Source organism: Corvus hawaiiensis, chromosome 2, assembly GCF_020740725.1.
Source record: "Corvus hawaiiensis isolate bCorHaw1 chromosome 2, bCorHaw1.pri.cur, whole genome shotgun sequence".
Lineage (NCBI taxonomy): Eukaryota > Metazoa > Chordata > Aves > Passeriformes > Corvidae > Corvus > Corvus hawaiiensis.
This window is the reverse complement of record NC_063214.1, coordinates 118,461,885-118,482,348: the sequence shown is the minus strand read 5'-3', so window position 1 is coordinate 118,482,348 and position 20,464 is coordinate 118,461,885. Positions and strand designations below refer to the sequence as shown.

Sequence of the window (20,464 nt, the reverse complement as noted above, 5' to 3'; positions counted from 1 at the left end):
GATGGTGACAAGTTATTTTTCCAGCGTGGTCCTCACCTCACCAGCCCCCTCGCAGCAGTCATCTCGGCTGGCACATTCTTTATTTCCTGGCTCACCAGCCTCGAGGCTGCTCTGGGGACATGTACCCCCCTCACACCCATGATGGTGGCAACAGGAACTGTGTCTGAGAGTATGGGGTGGTTGTGGAGGGCGAAAAATTGCATTTCTGACACTCGCAAGGAGAAGAGAATTTTGACCTTGATGTCCCTGTTCATCTGCAAAATACGAGTTTCTCATTCCTCCTGAGTTTTGCCATTAGGTCAATCTCCACAAGTGCCTTTGAGCTGCTGCATCCTGAACCTGGAGGCTCTGTGACTCTTTCTGGTGGGATGTGAGAGGAGAGAGCTGCAGCACTGAGAAGGGAAGCTGCCTCTCTCAACACCTCTGCTCCCCCACTGCAAGGCCCTGCAGCCTGCAGCCATCCCATCAACACCAGCAGCCTCTGGACAAACCATCCCTGCTGCTTTTTGCTATTCCTGCCTTTGAGAAGGAGAGCCATACCTGCAATGAGGCACTTTATTTGCATGGCAGGTTCAAAGCCTCCACCACGGTCACTCAAAGGAACTCAGAGTTACTCTGAGAAAAGGGACATAACACTGGCAGTAGCATTCAAACCCAATCCTTTATTCTCATGTCTACACTTTCCTTTTATTCCACCCACACTGGCAGTGGAGATACTTTTCAATGGCTACTTTTTCCCCAGTAAGTCCACTAGGAACAAGACTTTTCATTTGGAGCACTGGAAGATTTGATAGTGCAACACGCACCCAACAGAGGAGACATGGGTTTGGGTTGGAAGCAACCTCAGGGACCTGGTTCAGTGGAGCACAGATACCCTATAAACACACATTTATTGAAATGGGAGCCTCCTCATTTAGAGTGATGTTGAATTCTTGAGTGTTTTTCTCTCAGAAGCAGTATGCTGTCTCTGAGTCCAACAAGATATCAAATTAGGATTCCTGGGTTCTGTTTCTGGCCTGCCACTCACCTGTGATAAGATACAGGGCAAATAAATTTAACATAAACAAGCTTCAGATTACAGAGCTTAAATATTGCACAGGGGAAAAGTGAGACTGATGAGAAGTACTGTAATGGTGTTATCAAAATGTTTTCTAACTGAAGAAGAGATTCCCAAACTGGGAGGACCATCACCTGCAAGTCCTGATGGACACAGGAGTATTGGGGAAAATTGTGTCACTGAAGGCACAGGAATAGCAGAAATGGGATCAGGGGGATGTTGTGCTCCTAGATGTGCTGCTCAGTCTCCTCTGCATTGGGGCTGCCTGGTGTGTGTGGAAGAGTGGGGGGGGGGATAAAGAGATGTTTGGGGAGATGGCAAGGTAACAGTGGCAAATTTTGCAATTCCACGTCTGGCCTCTGACCTAACAGCAGGAGCAGCTGACAGTCAATCAGAATGAACCTAGTGTAAGCTGGTATAGTCCAAAAAGCAGTGCTCTTTTATACCATCCAAGGACCTACACAAATCCAGGCAGTTTTCTTCCCATATCCAGGCTCTTACCTCCTTAAATTTACAGTTGTTATCATCCTGCAGCAACACTGCATTTTGAGAAACCCTGTGCTCTCAGTTCACACATGTTATTGCTCCGCTTCTGAACTGCACTTAGGTCTCCAGAGCTTGCTTGCTTTATCGACAAAGACACAGGTATTACACTGGAGTAGAGAAATACTCCAGCTCACAAATCAAATCAGATAATTGAAATCACAGACTGTGCCTTAAAATTAGCCCAGAGCACACCTGAGCAGGATTCATATCTCCCTGGGAAATAACCATCCTTTTTCTTTTTCTTCATTTTTTTCCCTCTGCTGCTGTTCTGTTTGGAAGGTGATCTTCAGTAAATACTGCAATTCCAAAGATATTATGGACCTTTTCTGCATTGCAACAGGGTTACCAAGGTAGGTCTATCATTTGTGACATTCATTTCACTTTTGGTTCTTTCCTTTGGGAACAATTTAAAGACAGGCCCCACATGATTTATTTAGCTGCTATTCAGGCTTGTCTCTCGTTCCAGTCTGCTGGAAGAAGAAACTGGGGCAATCCAGAGCTGGAAAAGTGTGGAGGCAGGGAATTGAGCCACCTCAGTGTTGGCTGCACATGAGGAACAGAGTGGAATAGAGTAGAAAGATGAGAAATAATCTAAAATAAAAGCAAGTGAAGAAGCCCAGCCCTGAGTACACACAGGCTGTGCACACCTTACGCTTATATCTCAGTACCATGTTTTTGCCCATATTGAGTGAAATGCAGCCACATGCTTAGACCCTGTTTTTGAGGGGAAAAATTGGGGCCAACAAGAAGTATTGCCACTAGGTAATAAGCTTTCTTTTTAGATGCTTTAAAATCTAATCCCTGGTATGGGATAGTCAAACACAAAGTACCCCCAGCTGAACCGTTTTACAGAGCAAAAACATCCCCAAATCCATTGCCCAGGCCACGTATTTCCTAATTTATGTTGTCTTGTGAAGTCTCTGTATCCTTCCTGCTGTAATTTTCCATTTGGGGAAAATCCACATAGGATTTGTTTCCTCCAACCTAAAGAGCAGTATCCAGTGAAATCTCTGTGTTCAAAGGGTCTAGGGTCAGGGGTGGCTGTGTGGGAGAGGCTGGGGTGTGGTGGAGGATGGCTTGATGTAACATCCATCCACCTATCCACCCATCCATCCACCTCTGCAACACCCCCAGGCAGTGGAGCAAGGGAAGGGAAGCCCCTAAGTCACCTCTAGAACCCTTAATCACCTCTAGGACCCTTAATCACCTCTAGAAGGGGGGGATCAGCTGTCTGCATAAGGACCTGGAGCAGGCAGGATGCAATAGGGCAAAGTCTTTATCTCTGGACACACAACTTTACAATACAGGAAAAATGCAGGAGAAAAATAAGCCAGTCTTTTAATCATGGTTTATTGCATGACTCTAGCTCTGGGGATTGAGAGATAAAATCGAATTGCATAAGCTGCTGGACAGAATTAATGCCCTTTGCTGTTTGTTCTACTTCCTCCCATTTGACATTAGAGAGGTTCATAACTCTCGTTTCCCTATGATGTCAAATACTTCCATTCCATCACCCAGGAAACTTTGTTTAGCAGTTTTAATCATTCACAATCAGGGTGTTCACTGCATATTTGGCATTTTATTTTCATCAGAAGATTTTCAAAGGAAAATTGCATTTCAACCAGGATCCTGGAGCCAAAGTAAACCTCCAAGGTTTACATCTGAGCCTATGAGATCACCCTTAGCACAGTATTTAAAATATGAAAAGACACCATATTCAGCAAGATATTTGTTCTGTTTGTTTTGGTAAATGAGTAACTAAATAATTTCAAGACATTCATAGCACCAAAAGTCATTTGTATAGTGTGAGTCAATATGTAGCTGCTGAGTCAATGTATCACAAAACACAGCTTTTTAACAGAAATTATTAGTCAGTGAGTCAATAGAATAAATGAATTAGCAGGGAGCAAGGTCTGCTCTGACATAAAAAATGATCACACTTCACGTTGCACATGGGTGAAGCATCAAGCTGACCCTGTCCTGTGCTTTGATCCTTTCTGCTCTGAGGTAACAGAGGTGCCAGACACTCCTAGGCCAGGCCAGGAGCAAAGAGAAAAGATGCATCTGCAGGAGAGAAGATGGCTCTGCATCACATGCAGCAGCACAGAACTGCAGCTGGCATTTCTAGGTCAAGTAATCCCCTTTGGAATTTGCTTTTCAGGAACACGACCATCTCCCTTCTGACAGCAGACAATTGCATGGTGTCCATTGATCCCACGATGCCTGCAAACACAGAGAGGTAAGTCCTGCTGCCACCTGCTCCTCGAAAGCAGGGTCAGGCCCAAGGGGAAGGAGGTGTTTGCCTGCAGAAGCCTTTTGTGTGCAGTGGGAGGTGAGCAGCTCTCCAGAGGGAGGGGGATGGCAGTAAGGAACGCATGCTGGCCTGTGACACTAATGCTGGTTTGGAAGATTTTTAGTTGTTAAAGTAGGAGTAATTGTCTGAGGAAACAAATACTGCTTTTAGGTGTTTAATGTAGAACATCTGTTCCCATCCCTCCCCGTGTGCTGTCAAACTCTGAGCTCCTTTGTTCCCCTGCTCCCGATTGCTCTGCTAGGGCACAACCAGCAGATTACTTGAAAAGCAAACTCAAAACCTGTGATGAGTTTAGGTCTCTTCCATGCTGGTTTTGGCCCATACTTCATGATGACTTTTCAATGCCGTTGCTCTTATTGACACCATGTGATGGAGCCCCAGCAGCTGGGAGGGAGCTCCTGCACAGGATGGCACAAAACACAGAGCAAAAAAATGTTGTGGCTGCCCCATCCCTGGAAGTGTTCAAGGCCAGGCTGGATGGGATTCTAAGCAACCTGGGATAGTAGAAGGTGTCCCTACCCATGGCAAGGGGTTGGAACTGCATGATCTTTAAAGTCCCTTCCAACACAAACCATTCTACGGTTCTATGATTCTGTTTCTAGTAAATCAGAGGGTTGTGTGTTCAGAAAAAGTACCCATTGCTTATTCAAACCCACAGTCTTCAAGAGAGCTTAGAACATATTCAGATACTTCTTTTTACTTCTCAGGGAGTACAAAGGGATGTGAAATACAAACTGCATTTTGAGTGTTGCTAACATCAACCCTCTCTGACTCTTCCAGGTCTCCATACAAAGTGATACCTGTCGTGACTGAGCAGCTGTCAGGTAAAATGACCCTTTGGAACTGAATCTACTAAAGCTGAATTTGCAAACATTTGCATGTGGAAATTATGTGGCCATGATGCAAAAGCCCGGCGATGTCGGTGTCATGGTTGTAGCTGCAGCAGAACAAGAAGTGTTTGATCACAGTGTTCTGCAGGAAAGCTTAAAAAATGTGCCCAAATTTCTATGAATTTCAGTGAATGGCTGAGGACCAGAGGACTTTCCCAGTGCTTCACTCTGGTCTGACTCAGCACTCCTGATGCCCTGGGAAAAGTCTTGCATGGAGCAGTGGGGTTTTTTCAGGCAAGACAAATGAAAGCCTGTCCTCTGGTGTTTTGTTAAACTTGCCCATTCCTCAGCAAAGCTCTGCTGGAAAGCTGAGCACAACATTTGAGCTCCATGTTATTTCCAAATGGCTGAGGAGAGAACATAATTTTTGTTGTGGGCATGGTAGCTCTAAGTGTGATAAATATTTAAATTCACCTGACACGATTAAAGAAGGCCTGGGTGAAGGAACACATCTGGAGCACATTCCCCAGCCACAGCACTGTTGTACTCCACGGGCAGGGATGAAGTGCCTCTCCTCCCACTTCTCTTTGCCTGCCAGTATCATGCTCAGGCTGGTAGGTCTCAGACACTGGAGCAGAACATTGGCTTGGGGCAATTCCTGTCGAGCATCTGGCTCATAGTTTCTCTCATCTGTGCAGCTGCAGCATCTCCTGCCACTCACATCAGGGCAGCCTGAGCCTGTGCACTCTGGAGCCACAGGGACAGGCTGGCTGCTGTGGCAGGGCTGCAGGAGGAGAGGGGACATCAGCTGGGGACACTCTTTGGAGCAGTCAAATGGGAAGATAGATGAGACAAAGGGCAAGAGGATATGATTGTCCTGGAAACACAGAGTGCACAGGCAGAACAGGAGTGAGACAGAAAGCCTGGGGCTGGCAAATGTAGTGTGCAGGAGCAGCTGAGTCTGTTGGGATGGGAGAGATGAGGTTTTGCTGGTCCCACCTCGTCTTCTGGCTTAGGGTCCTGAATTATGGAAGAAAACAGAGTGTCTCACAGCACTGTCTTCTTCTAGAAGGGGAGTCACAAGGAACTGAGGCTGTTCTCTGGGGCATCTGCATTGGCAAAAACATCTGGAAAGGAGGGTATGGGGAAGACAGAGAGGCAGCAGCAGCAGCAGAAGGGAGACTGAGCATGCAGGGAGCAAAGGTGAACAGAGAGCAAAGAGAGCACAGAGGGCAGGGACACGAGGAAGGACTTACCCACAGTAAGCCTTTGTAACAAGCCATAAACAGGTCCCATGTCAGTGATTGCCAGAAGGAGGTAGTCAAAGCCAGGGGATACATGTGACTGCAAAGGGAGAGAAGCTGTCTGCCAAACTATTTCCTTATCGTGACAAACGCTGCAGCAGCAGCATCACTCTCCTGGTCTGGGAGTACTCTGCTGGCATTATCACATCAGAGAAGGGGGGGTGGAGCACGTGGCTCTGTGTCCCAGCTGGGGTGAGTAACCAGTCTCCATTTGCCCCATGACAGAGAAATGGGGCCACCATGGCTCCACCAGGGAACACCACTGAATTATACCAGCTGGGAAGATGATTAAGGGGCTTTCTAGAAAATCTACTCTTTTTTTAATGAATTTTTTTTATTCCCCTCACATGAAGCTAACCGTATATTTTTATAGGACCATGGATGACTTTTCACACTCTCCCAAGGCCCTCATTTTTCATCCCCAGGTGACAGCACATGGCTCTGCTTTGTGCAGAGAGCAGCTCACTGTGTCAGCAAGATCTCTCTTCCCTCCCTGCATTTTATAAAACAAGTATTTCCAAAGATCTGAGCTGAAAAGGGCAAGAAAAATTCTGGCCATAGATTGTCAAAACATAAGAGTCTGCTATGGAAAGAGGAAGAAAGTTGAGCTGAGTGTGATGGAACTAATGTTCCTTGGTATCTTTTTCTCTTTCACATGGCTTGTCATTAATCTTAAGCATTCCTGACATTTTGCTGACAGTAGGAAGAATAAACAGAGTGGGAAATTGTGCCTCTTCATTAAAAGAAAAAAAAACCCAGCTCTGTTCTAGTCTTCACTTCTCAGACAACTCTGCCTGCGTGCTTCTGCTTCCCAAAGCAACTCATCCAAATACATGCCAAAAAGGGGGTCACCCCAATTTTCACAGTGGTGGGAGGTAATGCACCTCTTTTCAGCAGTCTCCCAGGCAGCTGCAGGAGAATGACACAGGGAACAAAGGCTGTAAAAGGTGGGACTGGGAAATGCAATCCTTCAGGAGGGAAAATATAAGCAGTGGTTTCTGTCCAGCAGAAGAGATACCCCCTGGAGTCCTGCTAAGAAACAGTTCTGCATTTCCCAGCCATAGTCACAGGAGAGGGCTGGAAATAAAAGCATTATTATTCCAGAGAGTGTTGGATGCAGCAGTGACCACTGTGTCAGTGGTCAGCTGTCTGGAAGGGTTAGAGTGAGGGTGAGGGTTAAGATTAGGGTTAGGGAAGGGTGATGGTTATGGTTAGGGTTTGGGTTAGGGTTAGGTAAGGGTGATGGTTAGGGTTTGGTTTGGGATTAGGGTTAGGATTAGGGAAGGGTGATGGTTATGGTTTGGGTTATGGTTAGGGTTAGGGAAGGGTGATGGTTAAGGTTTGGGTTAGGATTAGGGAAGGGTGATGGTTATGTTTGGGTTAGAGTTAAGGTTAGGTTTAGGGAAGGGTTAGGGTTAGGGTTTGGATTATGGTTTGGGTTCAGCTTCGGGTTGGATTTAGGGGTGCAGTTAGGGTTGGGGTTGTGGTTAGGGGAGGCCTGACCATAGTGGTTCTGAGCCTGTGGAGCTGCTGGGTCACATTCTGTCCCTCCTCCTATGGCCCTGGAGCAGAAGGCTCTTGGCCATTCATGTAGAGCTGAAAAATATCAGTGCTAAATCTTTCTCTTTTGTTTGTTTGGATTTCCAAGCCCTTTGAGTGACCATCCTCTGTCTCCTGACAGCAGAAGGGCTCTGGTCTGTGTCCTCCTGGTGGAACTGGCTCAAAACTCACAAGCCAGCCCTTGTGTTGTGGCTCTAATTAGTAGGGTTCAGACACTCTGCCATTTGATGGAGATGACAAATTAATGAACAAACCCTCGTAGCAATATTCTCTTGGGAAATAAAATTGAAGTCTGTCACATTTCTGATAGTGCAGAGGAAGGAGCTTTTGTGGAGGTCAAGTGAGCGTGACTCACTACACTCCTGAACGGGCAGGGAAACATTCACAGAGACTTTCCTACTGCTCCAAAGTTAGGGCAGCAAAGCCCAGCAGTGGCTGCACTATAGATCTGCAGAGATACTTTTTCCCCCTGGATGATTCAATACCCGAGATCTTGTGCAGATTGGTATTGGTAAAATGACAGAAGCTTGTCGCTGAGTCTAAACCTTCTTATTCTGGCATCTCCTTCTTCTCCTTTTGGAGTCTTGTTCATGCTTGCAGCTCAGGCAAGACTGACAAGGCAGAGACTGGGAGAGAAAAATCCTCCTCCCACCTGCTGCTCCTTAGGTGCATCCCCACATGGATGCATGCATGGGGATGTGGCCAACTGCTCAGGATTGCTCACCTGATGGGGAATTTGCATGCAACAGCCCAAATTAACCTGAGCTGGGAGTTACACGAACTGGGGGCTCAATATGACAGATTCATGGACATGGGCTTGGGCTTGAAGCTCACCCCTTCCCGAGGCTTTTGTCCACCTGGCTGCTTGTGGGTTTTTTTAATTACTCTGACTGCCTAGGTCCAAACAAACCACAGAAAGAGAAACACAGACAGAAGCCTGAGCCAGAGGCAGAAGCATTTGTGAGAAACAGGGCAGGAATTCACCAGCCTGATGCTGGCAAGGAAAGGGAGGTGCCCGTGCCCTCCCAGCCTTGCTTGGCCACAGCAGAAAAGACAGGGGGAAGCCAAGCTGGCCCCCCAACCCCACTGACTCCCTGCCTGCAGCCTGTTGAGGCTGGTAGGGTGGCAAGGGGAGCCAGGGAGAGTGGGAGGGTGGTGGTGGCTCCCTGGCCGTGATCCCAGCGGCTAAGAGGGTAGAGGAAGAGGCACTGCTGGGCAGGGCGGTGCGAGGCAGAGGGTACCTGCCAGTGGGTAATAAACCTTCTGTGCCAGTGCGGGGTCACCTGAGCTGCTCAGCCTGCTCCTGGTGCCAGTCTGGCAGGGAAGGTGAGCTCTCCCTGCCAGCCTCCGACCTGGCCGCGGCGGGAGTCGCAGGATAACATGCCACTGCCATATTCCCCCGCACCTGCTTTCTTCCCAGAACCTGCTGGGGATGAGGCAGAATGGCTCCTTTCTCCATGGTGTCCTGGCCAAGCTCCCTGCTGAGCTTGGCAGAGGTCATGGGGCAAAGAGCCAGAGTCCCTGTGCCCGCAGCGAGCAGGGGAATGAGCCATGGGGAGCCTGGGGAAGCCTGAGCTGGCCTGTCCCCTGCTCAGCATTAACCATTGCAGCACCCTGTGCAGGAGGGCTTCTGGTTGTCATTTGTCAGCTGTAAAAACCCCAGAGCGTTGTGCAAACACCTGACTTGCTGAACACCTGCATTTGTAAACACTGCACATTCACGGTGCCGGTGGGAGGTGAGGGGGAAAAAAGAGGGATTTTTTGGGATGCTGCAACAGGACCCTCAGCAACATGCCCAGAGCTGCTGCCACGGTTGCTTTCCTTTTCACAGAGGGAATCACAGCAAAACAAATGAAGCAATACGAGGGAATAGGTGTCTGTGTGCACCTGGGGCATCAGCCCTGCCCAGAGGTATAAAAAAAAAGAAGGCAGAGGGTAATGAACGGAGCAAAAGCACCCTTAACCCTCCTGTTCTACAAAGGAGGGGACAAGGAAGACTAAATGATGTCAGAGCAGTGTGTAATTTTCTTCAGAAACAGGGGTTACCAGAGGTCTTCGCCTCGGAAAGGAGCAGGGCAGAAAAATGGATCTTTGTCTCTTTAAGATGAGACGAGCTGCCACTCTTAGTCATATATCTTTACTGCACCCTAGGGTTATAAAAACATACATCTTCATTTTGAAAGTCTTTTATTACATCCATAAACATCAGATTGCAGCTGACTGTTCCCTGGATGAGAATTTCCTAGTACTCCGAGTGAGTTTTGACAGGGGGAGGGAGTGAAAGTAAGATTGTTGGGTTTTTTTTTTTTTTACTGGAACAGTGTTTATAGGGAACTTGTCAGTCTCTGGCACGCTCCAGCCACTGTCAGAGGGCTGAGCAGCATCGAAGGGAGAGGACACGGGTTTCTCTGCTTATTTTCACTGTTGGACTCAGTGCCATCCCAGGTGCTGCACACGGTGAGTTTTCCTCCTCTCTTACATAGGACGCGGCGTTTGCTTTGTTTCAGCGCTTGGGTTTTGTGAGAAAACTGGAAAATGGGTCTCTGAGAGAAAAACTGATCTCTTCGTTTCCTCTGCTAGCCACTCCGCTGGGAGTTGGAAAAAAGAAAGGGGGGGGGAAAAAAAAAAAGGGAATTAGGTCTGAGACTCTCAGAGCACAGAATGCTCGCTCCAGTTTTGAGATCCAGGGGGTAACAGCCAAATTGTTTTGACCAGCAAAGTGAATGCTCTTGACAAAGATTGCTGACATCTCTAATAGCTGAGGAATTGCAAATCCTTTCAACAGGTACAGGAGATATTGTTTAGAAATAAATGGTAAATGCTGGGCTCTATTTCTGCCTGATGTGTTTTGCCTGGATGATTGCACTTGTGAGGCAGGGTGCTCCCCCGGGGAAGGACAAGAAGTATCTGCAGAAATGCCATCGGGGTGTTTCCGTGGAGGGTATAAATAGGTGTTCTGTAATCTGCAGAGTGTTTATGAGTGCACTCAATGTTTCCTTTCCTTGAGCATATCCCCAGTGCAGGAATGACTGCAGCACAGGGCAGTTTGCATTAGCTTGTGGGGGAAAGAGGGAACTATCCCAAAACAGCAGCTCAGGGCTCAGCAAAGGTGATTTGTGCTTCCCCTGTCTGTGTGGACACACTAAAAGATGGGAGAACATTGCTGTCCTACTTCTTCCTTCCCAAAGTGTGCTGCCCCTCAAAATCTAGGGACCTGTTTTGAGGGGTTGCTTGCTTTTCCCTGTGTTAGTGATTGCAATCCTGTGACTATCTTGGGAAGAGGCTGGGGCTGCATCAGGCTGACTTTCCTGAGCCAGCAGAAGATCCCAAGAGCCGGAGCTGGCAGCGAGAGCTGGGGAGCTGCTGCCACGAGGGCTCCCAGTGTGGCCACTGCTGCTCAGGGAACAATGAGATCTTGACAGGATCCCTGTGGCAGCCCTCTCCAAGCTGTGTTCTCAAGGCAAAAGGGGCTGGGAAACTTGTACCCTGCTGTGTCCATCCCACGAACCAGGAAGGGCAGACCTCATTCTGCAGGGACAGCACTTTGTCATCTCGTGTTTGCCCGGAGTTTGTGCAAAGCAGCACAGTCCTTAGGAATTTGCACCAGAAAAATCTGTCTCCAGGATAGAACTGAAAGGCAAGCTGGGTTTAGTTTTGTGTTCATGAGCTTGGTGTTGCTCATGGGCACTCTGTCACAGTGTGCTGATGGTGTAGAGACACTGACTGTGAGCAGGAGCTTTCCAAAGCCAGTTGTGATTCAGGGTGCCCCTCCCAAGACATGTGAAAGGGGTCTCCTCTCCAGAAAGTGCTGCCTTAAAACAAGCCACCTCTCGGAGAGCCAGCCTCCCAAAAATAAACCTCTGAGAAACCTTGACTGTAATCTGCAGGAAGAGCAGGCAGGTGAGACGAGGAGTCATTCCCAAACCCTGACATTGTACAAAGGACCAAAAACAATTTTTTGGCCTCACCATCGAATGAAAGCCTGGGGACACCACTTTGCAGAAGGCATGAGGATGTCTTCTTTCCTCTGTTTTTTTCTATCATGTCTCCCTCTATTTTTTTCAGAGAAAGAAGAATTGTTCCAGAATTTATTGGGACAGATTGCTGAGCAGTTCTCGAGGTAAGAAACTGAACATCATTATTAATTTAAAATGCTATTTCTTTTATCAGCCTGAAGTGAAATTTTCACAGGAGGCAGAGGGGCATTTAAGACATCTTTCAAATCCCACTCTGCCTGCCAAATTTAGGTCTGGGACACGTTATTTCCTGCTGACAGCAACACAGTAGCTTAAACCAAAAGCAATTTCAGTGATTATCTTTGATCTAAAAAGGAGATCAAGTAGTAAATGCTCCTTCCCTCTTTGGAAGCAAAAGAAATGCTTCTTCGCTGAACAGTCAAATCATCAGATTTGTTTCATTTTCCCCTTTATCACCCAAAAATGTCTCTCCTCCGAGAGGATTTCTCAACATCTGTGTAGCTGCTTATTTAATCCCAGCTGGTTTCAATGAGGCAGATCAGTCCCACCACAGCCCAGCAAATCAGCAGCGTAACTCGACAGGAGGGGAGGAGGTTTCAGAGTGTGCAGACACCAAGACGCTGCTCTGAGACGAAGCATTATCAATTTAACTTGGCTTCCCTGGGGGGCTACAGTAGCAAGTCACTGCTGAGAGAGGGAGAGGTGAAGTGTTGTAGAGCCACAGGACATTCCCAGGGCCGTAGAAAAACCCCAACTTGTTAATTTTTATGAAAATTAAACCTGGGTGTATTTTCTGCCCAAATGTTAGCAGTTCCATGGAAAATCTGCTTTTCCTTCTGGCAAACGAGGCTGGGCAGAGACACAAATAGAGACAATAGAGACACAAATATGGACATTTCTAGCAGAAGTTGTTAGCACCTAGGGTAGGTAGAGCTTTAAATGTATAACATTAATACATGAGGGTTTTCTTTCCAGGGTTTTTAAAATCAATGAGCTGAAAACGGAAGTAGCTAATCACTTGGCAATGCTGGAGAAAAAGGTTGAATGTGAGTGTCCCTTTATTCCTATCACAGTGGGAACCGGTGCCTTGTTGTGCCCTCTGATCTGTCCTGCTCCTAGCAGCCCCTCCACTTTATCTAATCCCTTGTCATTTGGCCAGCTTTGAGCCCAAAAGGCCACAGGTCAGCCCGTGGTGAGGCGTGGGGATGATGGGAGCCCATGGTGGCACTGGTGTGGGGACCAGGGTGGGCTGGCTGGTGCTGCCAGCATCCATACCACCTCCTGTCCTCTCTTTGAGGGGCTGCTGAGCCCTCTACTGAGCTTTGGGGCCTGGGGCCACGTCCTGCTGTTCCCATGTCCCTGTGGCAGAGGGTCCCCACCTCCCCATCTCCCCCTCCCAGCCCCTGGCCAGCCCTCCCGTGTCCCCCCTGGCCCAGGTGTCTGTCACCTCCCTGCACCCAGCAGTGACCCCCCCCATCCCTCTGCACTCCCTGATCCTCTAACACTGGGGAACCTGATCCCACCCTCACTGGGGCATTTGGTCTGTAATTCCAGGGGGTAACACCCTCCTGCTGTCAGCCAGACCCTTGCACTGTAACGCCACCATATCGTTACTGTGCAACAGCCAACTCAAATTCACCTGGTCAGTGAGCTCCTTTTCTGGTTTTTGGGTTGTTTTGTTTCCTTCTGTGCACCCTCTGAGTTGCTTCAGTACAGTATGCAGAACACAGGTCCCAGAGAGGCAGGGAAGGGGTATGATTAAGGTGCTGCCATCCAGTTTTGACTCCAAAGGCCACATCGTTGCAGCTGTTCAGCATTGAAGTCAGCAGCCAGGAGAGCCTTTCCCAGCACTACAGCTGCAGAAAGCACTTTCCCACTAGGGCTGGCTGGGAAAAAAAAGACTTTCTGGTTCATGGAAGAAGTTGTTTTCCTGAAACTTCCCCTGACCAGAAACTACCTTGACCCTGCAGCTGCTTGGGGAGAGTGATCCCTCTGTCAGCAGGGAGAGGAAGAAATGTCCTTATTTCAGGAGCAGCAGCAGAGAAACCTCTCCCTGTTGGCCACCCCAGCCTCAGGCTCCTGCTGCTGAGGGGTGTCCGTGGAGGGGACAACCTGCAGCTTGCCTACCCCCCAGAAAGGAACCTAGGTATGAATTCCTCCCTGTCTGTTTGGCTGCTGCTTCTCCCAAGGCTCTGCTGGCTTATTCCCCCCAAAAAAAAGAGAAGAGAAAAATTAACTCAGTCACTCTGCATTTTCAGTGAAACTTCTAACCAACTCCACTCCTCAGGGCTAAGTGCCATGGATTAGAGCAAATGAGGTAAGCCTGTGGGTCTTTGTATTCCCTTGGCAGCCCGAGCAATCAACTATCCCAGCCAGCTAGGGGCTGCTTTTGGCCTCTGGTGAACCTCTGGCACACACTGCCTCTCAGCACTGGCAGTGGAGGGAGATAACCAAGCCATTCATGCCATTTCTGGCAGTTTTCTTGCCCACTCCAGCACTTTATTGCTGGTTTAGGGAAGGCAGCCTGCCCAGAGCTGCTGTGCCATGCAGGACTGAATTCCCTGCTCCCCAAAGGAGGGTTCTCCCCGTGACTGAGTCCCACTGCTGATGGAGTCAGCAGCTGATGGAGCAATCTGCTGCCACTCTGCCTGAGCGCTCCCCGTCCCGGCTCCCGCAGCCTCACTCAGCCTGTGGCAAAGAGCTCCCTGGGCTGCCTGTCTGCAAGTGCACCCATCTATCTGCTCGAAATCGGGCTTCCAGAGTTTGCAACAGAGCCCAGTCTGCAGCATTCTGAAATAACTCCCCAGGCTGTCATGTTTAAGAAGCAAAACCGTGGGAGAAAGGGAGTGTCCAACCTCCGTGCTCGAGCTGGGCTCCCAGAGGTTGCTCTAAGAGCCATGTTTCGTGCTGGATTCAGCCCAAGGATTTCTTTAGACAGCACAGGGTCTTTTCAGAAGGTATTTCTTGCTGCAGAATAGTATAATGGGCCCTTAATCAGTGCACATGACAAGGCCATTTATCATTTGCAAGCCAAATGTGGAAAGAATTGTGCTTTTATTTTGCCTTTTCTTCTGCCTCCCTCAGAGATCCCTTTTCCACCACTTTCACATGTGCTCTCCAGGATTTCTTGCCCAGAGGGGACGTGTGTGTGTGGGGATAAGTGCTCATGACAGCACTACATCTGCACCTCACATGAAGTATTCTCAGCTTCCTTCCTTCCCATTCCTGCCTAGAGACCGCCTCAGAGATGTGTTTTCAGGGAGCCAAATCTTTCAGCTGATTTTTAAATCCCAGCTAAAGCTTGTCACTTCCCCTTGGAAAATGAGTCCATGCAGAGCAAGCACTGGGAATGCTTTGTCCCGTGACTTGACTTTCTCTGTACAGCAGCCCACACATGAATAAGAAAGCTGGCAAAAAACCCTTCGCAATTTGTAAGCATTTCACATCTACCTTAAGAAAATAATTATGTAAATTCTCTGCTCCCCCAGAGAGATTTGGGATGAGAACTAAAGAGATGCAACACGAAAAAATGCTCAGGGCTGCCATTTTGCACCAGAACTCCTCTTCTGCCCCTACTTCCCTGTCGCTCTGATAACTCTGCTTGGCTCCCACTGCTTCAAACAGGCAGTGGCCACCCTTTAGGCATCTTGGCAAATGGGCTACCCAGGAATTTCTCCCAGGTGAATGCACCCAGGTGGTACATAGCAGCTGATCATCATCTGTTGACAAAAAGCACCCAAAAAAGTGCAGGCAGGTATCCAGAATGAAGATATCCAATAAGCAGGACAGCAGCTTGCCTGTATCACGACACTGTGATCACCGAAAGAAGCTGGCTGTAACAACGACAGGCAAAAAAATAGCAATTTCTAAATGGGATTTTTAAGTGGAGGACATCCCAGTAAACAAGCATAAATCCCTTCCCCTTTGCTCTCCTAATACGTGGCACTCTGGGCTTAGTTCGTACACATCTCTCCCTTTCCCTGTTCCAGCTGCAAATCTTCGTTGTTACTCTGAGAAGGAAAACAAAACCGGGGTCTCTGCTTATCTCCAGAGCTGTGCCCTTCAAGGCAGGGTTTTGTCACTTACATGCTGCTCTCCAGATAAGTGTGATCTAGACAGCGATTTTTCTAAGAAAGTTGCTGAATACTGATTGTCCGATTGCACGTTCCCTGCAGTTCCCCGAGCCCCCACGGCTCATCCATGCAAACAACAAGTTCAGCAAACAGATGAGATGTGAGATGGTTGCATATGAATGACATGTACGTAATTAGTGGTGCCATGTCCTTGATCACGCTGATGGTTCAATGAGGGGGAAGGAAAAGGGAGAATTATTCTCATACTCTCACTGCGTTGGGCTCTCTGGGCTACGTGGAATAAAGTGCCCTGCTGCATAAAAAGGCAATCAAACTTTTTGCCTCGTGGCTCTCACAATTAGATGCAGAAGGCAAATATAGGATTTTTTTGTGCCGCATGTAGAAATAACCTTTGATTACAGAATTGATCGGCAAAAAGAAGTGACAGATTTTTCAATACTTAAAAAAAAAAAAAAAGAAATCCATCATTAGAGCCAAATTTTCAGCATTTTTCTCTCCCTCCTGCATTCTCACTTTGGTTTTCCTGTATCCAGCAATGCCTCTCAGAGCTCCTTAATGCTCTGCACGAACTTTCGAATTAAAACCTTTTATTTTAATGGGAATTCTAATCCTACCGGGATGGTGTTTGCATAGCCGCGCTTATCATCCCATCATGGGAGGGGTTTTTTTTTGCTCAGGATTTCCTCTGATTCGTGCTCTACAGCCAAGAAGTGAAGGCACCAGAAGAGCTGCCTGCTGCTGAGGAAAAGCCGAGATGTTATAGCCATTCAGTGAATTAAAACGCTGTGGCTGTTATCTGCATTGGCAGCAGAGAATTCCTGTGGGTTTCCAAGATCTCTCACTTTGGCAGCACCTGCACGTGGGAGAGCCGAGGCAGCCTGTGAGAGCTGGCTGCCTCGCTGGATAACCCCAGTGGCAGAGCTCTCTGAAATTTTGCACCATTGTGGAACGAGATCCTGCGACTTTTCGCCATGGTAACACCCCTGTTGTTTTCCTTTGTTGGCAGTGGAAGGCCTGAAAGTGGTGGAGATTGAGAAATGCAAGCGCGACATTAAAAAGATGAGGGAGGAAATGGCAGCGAGAAGCAGCAGGTAAGTTCTGCTTGGGACCTAACCACAGGAACGTGTCTGGTTTCAAACCCTAATGCAACGTTTCCACAGAATTATCTCCTGGGCTTAGAAGTAAAGGAGCAAGGAAACCAACAAGCATCAAGGACAGTGGCTGTAATTTAACGTTTGAAGATTTACAGCCATTCAGCAGTTAAATTAGCTTGGGCCATGGGAATAGAGAAAAAGGTCTTGGGAGTTATTTGTCACCATACAGAATAGGAATTCTTCATCCAGATTTAATGGGAGAGAGAGAATGGGAAAAGAGCTTCTGCACAGTGCAGCCTTCAGTTGGGAACCAGCTAACACTCGAATCAGCTCCAGTATATTCTGGGAAATTACCAAATAAATATGTAGCAGCTCCTCTAATTATGATCTCACGCTATTATAAATCATCCATTTCAAATTCAACAAGAAATTAGGAATTTACTTTCTAATGCAAGGGCTCATTGTGATGGTGAAGCTCGGTTTTGCTGTAATTAAAACACCAGCAGAAGAAACTGCATTTCCTATGGTGTGTGGTCTCAGCTGGAAAATGCCCCCTGTGTCACTGAAATGCCCCACTAGGAGAAACAAATCATCACTGTAAGATTGGGAATACATCTGGGAAGGTTGCTGAAGAGGAATATACCGTGCTGCTCAAAATGCGGGGGAAGGGGATTTTTCTCAGCAAATGTAACTATGCTGTCTTGACAGTCTCTCGTGGGGTCAGATTTTCTGACCTTTAATCAAAACTGCTTCCTACTGAGGGCAGTGGGAGATGTGCTAAAAGATTCAGGCTTAATAATGACTCAGTTTTATAAATGTTGCCATCCAGATATGTCAGGAGGCACAATGATAATTCATTCCCATGAAGTCCAAGGCCAAATTCAGCTGTCATATTAGCATAAATGCAGAGTAACATTGTTAACCTCAGAAGTGTGCCTCAGATTTATCCCAGCAGGATGGAATGCAGTCTGCCCTGTGACTTGCATCATTTGTTATTGGGTTGTGTGGGGAAATCTCGTTAGAAAAATCCGAGCCCAGGTTGGCAGCAAATGCAAGAGCATGTGCGCTGATTTGTGCTGGGTGTGATGTGTGAAATGTGTGTGCCCGTGTGTCTTTCCTTCAGATGTGGCAGGGAGCTGGCAGAGCTGAACAATGATGCACAGGTGGACAGGGAATTAGGTCCAGAAAAAGAAATTACGGCAACTTCGTGTTCGCTCAGTTGCCGCCACACCAAATCAGGAAGTACGAGACTGTCCCAGCAGCCATGACTCATTCCCATCCCAGATCCTGTCACCTTCCAATCTGTATTTTGTGGTCTAAACGACAACCTGTTAACAAGAAAAGCTGGAATGGGAGTGTTCCATCTGCTCTGTGCAGCCGGCTCCTGCTGGGGTGTCACCTTCACCGAGGCCTTGTGGTGAGATGTGACAGGCTCCAAAAGCCAGAGACCAGCATGGGGTGTGAGGCTGGAAAGCTATAGTAAAAGTGGGTGTGGGGCTCAGCTGGGCACAGACACCCACCCTGGCTTGCTCTGAGCTCACACCCACAGCTGCTCCTGCTGGAGCAGGAGCGGGACTCGCTCTGCTCAGCATCACTTTGGTGCTGTGTCCATATGGCTCTGTCACTGCTCTTCACGGTTACCTTGAGCTGCATCTTCCTCCTCCCAGCTGCACAAAGTCCCTCATGCTTGCCCAGAATTCTGCTCATGACTATCAGCAGCCTGTGGGTTTGGGTCCCAAAGCAGCAGCTCGATGTGGATACAACACTGAGGAGAGGACACTCCTTGATGGGTCCCATCAGGAGCTGCTGAGGAATGAGATGTGGTTCCCTATTCCAAGCCACCACATCCCCACAGGAGCCAGGCCACCAGCCTGTGGTGCCCCCAGCCTAGGGATGCTTCACTCCAGGGTGGCTGAGCAAGCCCTCTCCCATTGGCATGAGATACGTGTGGGAACAGAGGCGTCCCAGCCAAGTGGAAATGTATTTGCTCTCATTTGGACTTGTCATCCCTTGTGCAGTGTCATTTGCTAGATAATGCACTGTGGTTGCAATTAGGGACCACATCTCAGTTTAATTAATGTACATAAATATGTGTGAGAGCCTATATTCCTTCAATAACATCACATTGTACACAGCTGTATGGATGTTTACCTATTCTTATATTTACTGTCACATTACCAAATGAGAGAGTAAGGCCGAGCAGCCAGGTTCATAAAAGCACAGTGAATTGTGTATCTCTTTCTTTAGAAGAGCAAAGCAGCCCCATTTGCATCCTCCTCAAATTGCTTTTTTTTTGCTTGTCTGCTTTTTGCACTCCCCACTGGCAGATGCTAATAGCATGATGGTGTCATTTAAAATCATGATCATTTGCAGATACAGTTTTACATTTGTGAAGGTCTGATGCATCCTGGCTCTGGTGTGTTCCCCAGTGTGCTGGGATGAAGGCTTCAATATCCTACTACAGCTGGGAATTAGAGATAGCTGGCTGACCCTCAGCTAACCCTGGCAGTCAGCTCCAATTAGGGCAAGGAATGCCCCAATCTCACTATTTTTATCCTACTAATACCCCACACAGTGGAGTTATGAGGAAGCAGCTTTAGAAATGATTAAGACAGCTTTTCATCAACTGAGTCTCCTTAAACAGGGCAAGAAAAGGCAGCTGGATGAAGTCAGCTGACAACCATGAACTGTAAAATGACATAACTTTCACAGTATTCAGACACTGCCACCAGAAATGAGAGCAGACATCAATGTTAAGAGGAAAAAAGAGACCTGGACTAATTCCCAAAAGAGAAGAGAATCACTAAAAAGAGATACAATACAAAATATAAGAAATAGTCAAAAATGGACAAATAGAGTTAATGGAATGCTTTGCTTGGCTTCTTTTGGGAGGTTTCTTTTTGCTTCCTTTGGCAGGAGGCTTGAAAATTGAGAAAGGATAATCCAAATGTTAGGACTACAGGGATAAAGCCCTGGAAGTGCTCAAGGCCAGACTGGATGGGGCCCTGAGCAACCTGGGCTAGTGAGCAGCATCCCTGCCCACAGCAGGGCGGGTGGAGCTGGATGAATTTTAAGGTCCCTTCCAATCCAAACCATTCCATGACTCTATAAATGCAAAATGCAATAAGATTGGCCTGACATGAGAGTTAATGAAGTCCATGTGGACAACTAAGTGGGAAAAGCCCTTCAAGACCATCAAATCCAGCCTGTGACTGATCCCCACCTTGTCACCCAGCCCAAGGACACAGAGTGCCATGTCCAGTCCTTCCTTAAACACCTCCGGGGATGGGGACTCCACCACCACCCTGGACAGCCCCTTCCAATGTTTGACCACCCTTTCAGGGAATGAATTCTCCCTGATGTCCAATCTGTTCCTCCCCTGGCACAGTTTGAGGTCATTTGGGAGAAGAGTCCCACCCCCACCTGGCTGCAACCTCATCAGGGAATTGTAGAGAGCAGTAAGGTCCTCCCTGGTCCTCTGCTCAGATGGGAAAGCATCAGCTTGGCTTTTCCACATGCAAAGGAAAGAAGAGCAGATAACTGGCAGTGGGTGCTGGTGTTAATAACCAGGCAAGTGTTAATTACCTATAATTGCTGGCAGTGCCTCCCTTCCTGCAGGATCAGGGAACCAAGCAGAGGCATCTTGCCAAGTCCATGCCTCTCTGCTGTTGTCCCACACGAGGGGCAG

The 20,464-nt window shown here is 47.9% G+C and overlaps 1 protein-coding gene across 5 annotated transcripts in view; it reads left to right on the top strand.

The window, feature by feature from the left end:
* PDE9A (phosphodiesterase 9A) overlaps nt 1-20,464 on the top strand; it is a 49,476-nt gene that overhangs the window by 11,672 nt on the left and 17,340 nt on the right. Inside the window, exons 2-7 of one of the 5 annotated variants that reach the window (XM_048290349.1) lie at nt 1,883-1,953; nt 3,765-3,842; nt 4,698-4,741; nt 11,677-11,731; nt 12,564-12,634; nt 16,689-16,773. In XM_048290349.1, the coding sequence (XP_048146306.1) occupies nt 1,883-1,953; nt 3,765-3,842; nt 4,698-4,741; nt 11,677-11,731; nt 12,564-12,634; nt 16,689-16,773 (404 nt within the window). The other 4 variants (XM_048290375.1, XM_048290359.1, XM_048290374.1 and 1 more) reach the window with 4 other exon arrangements.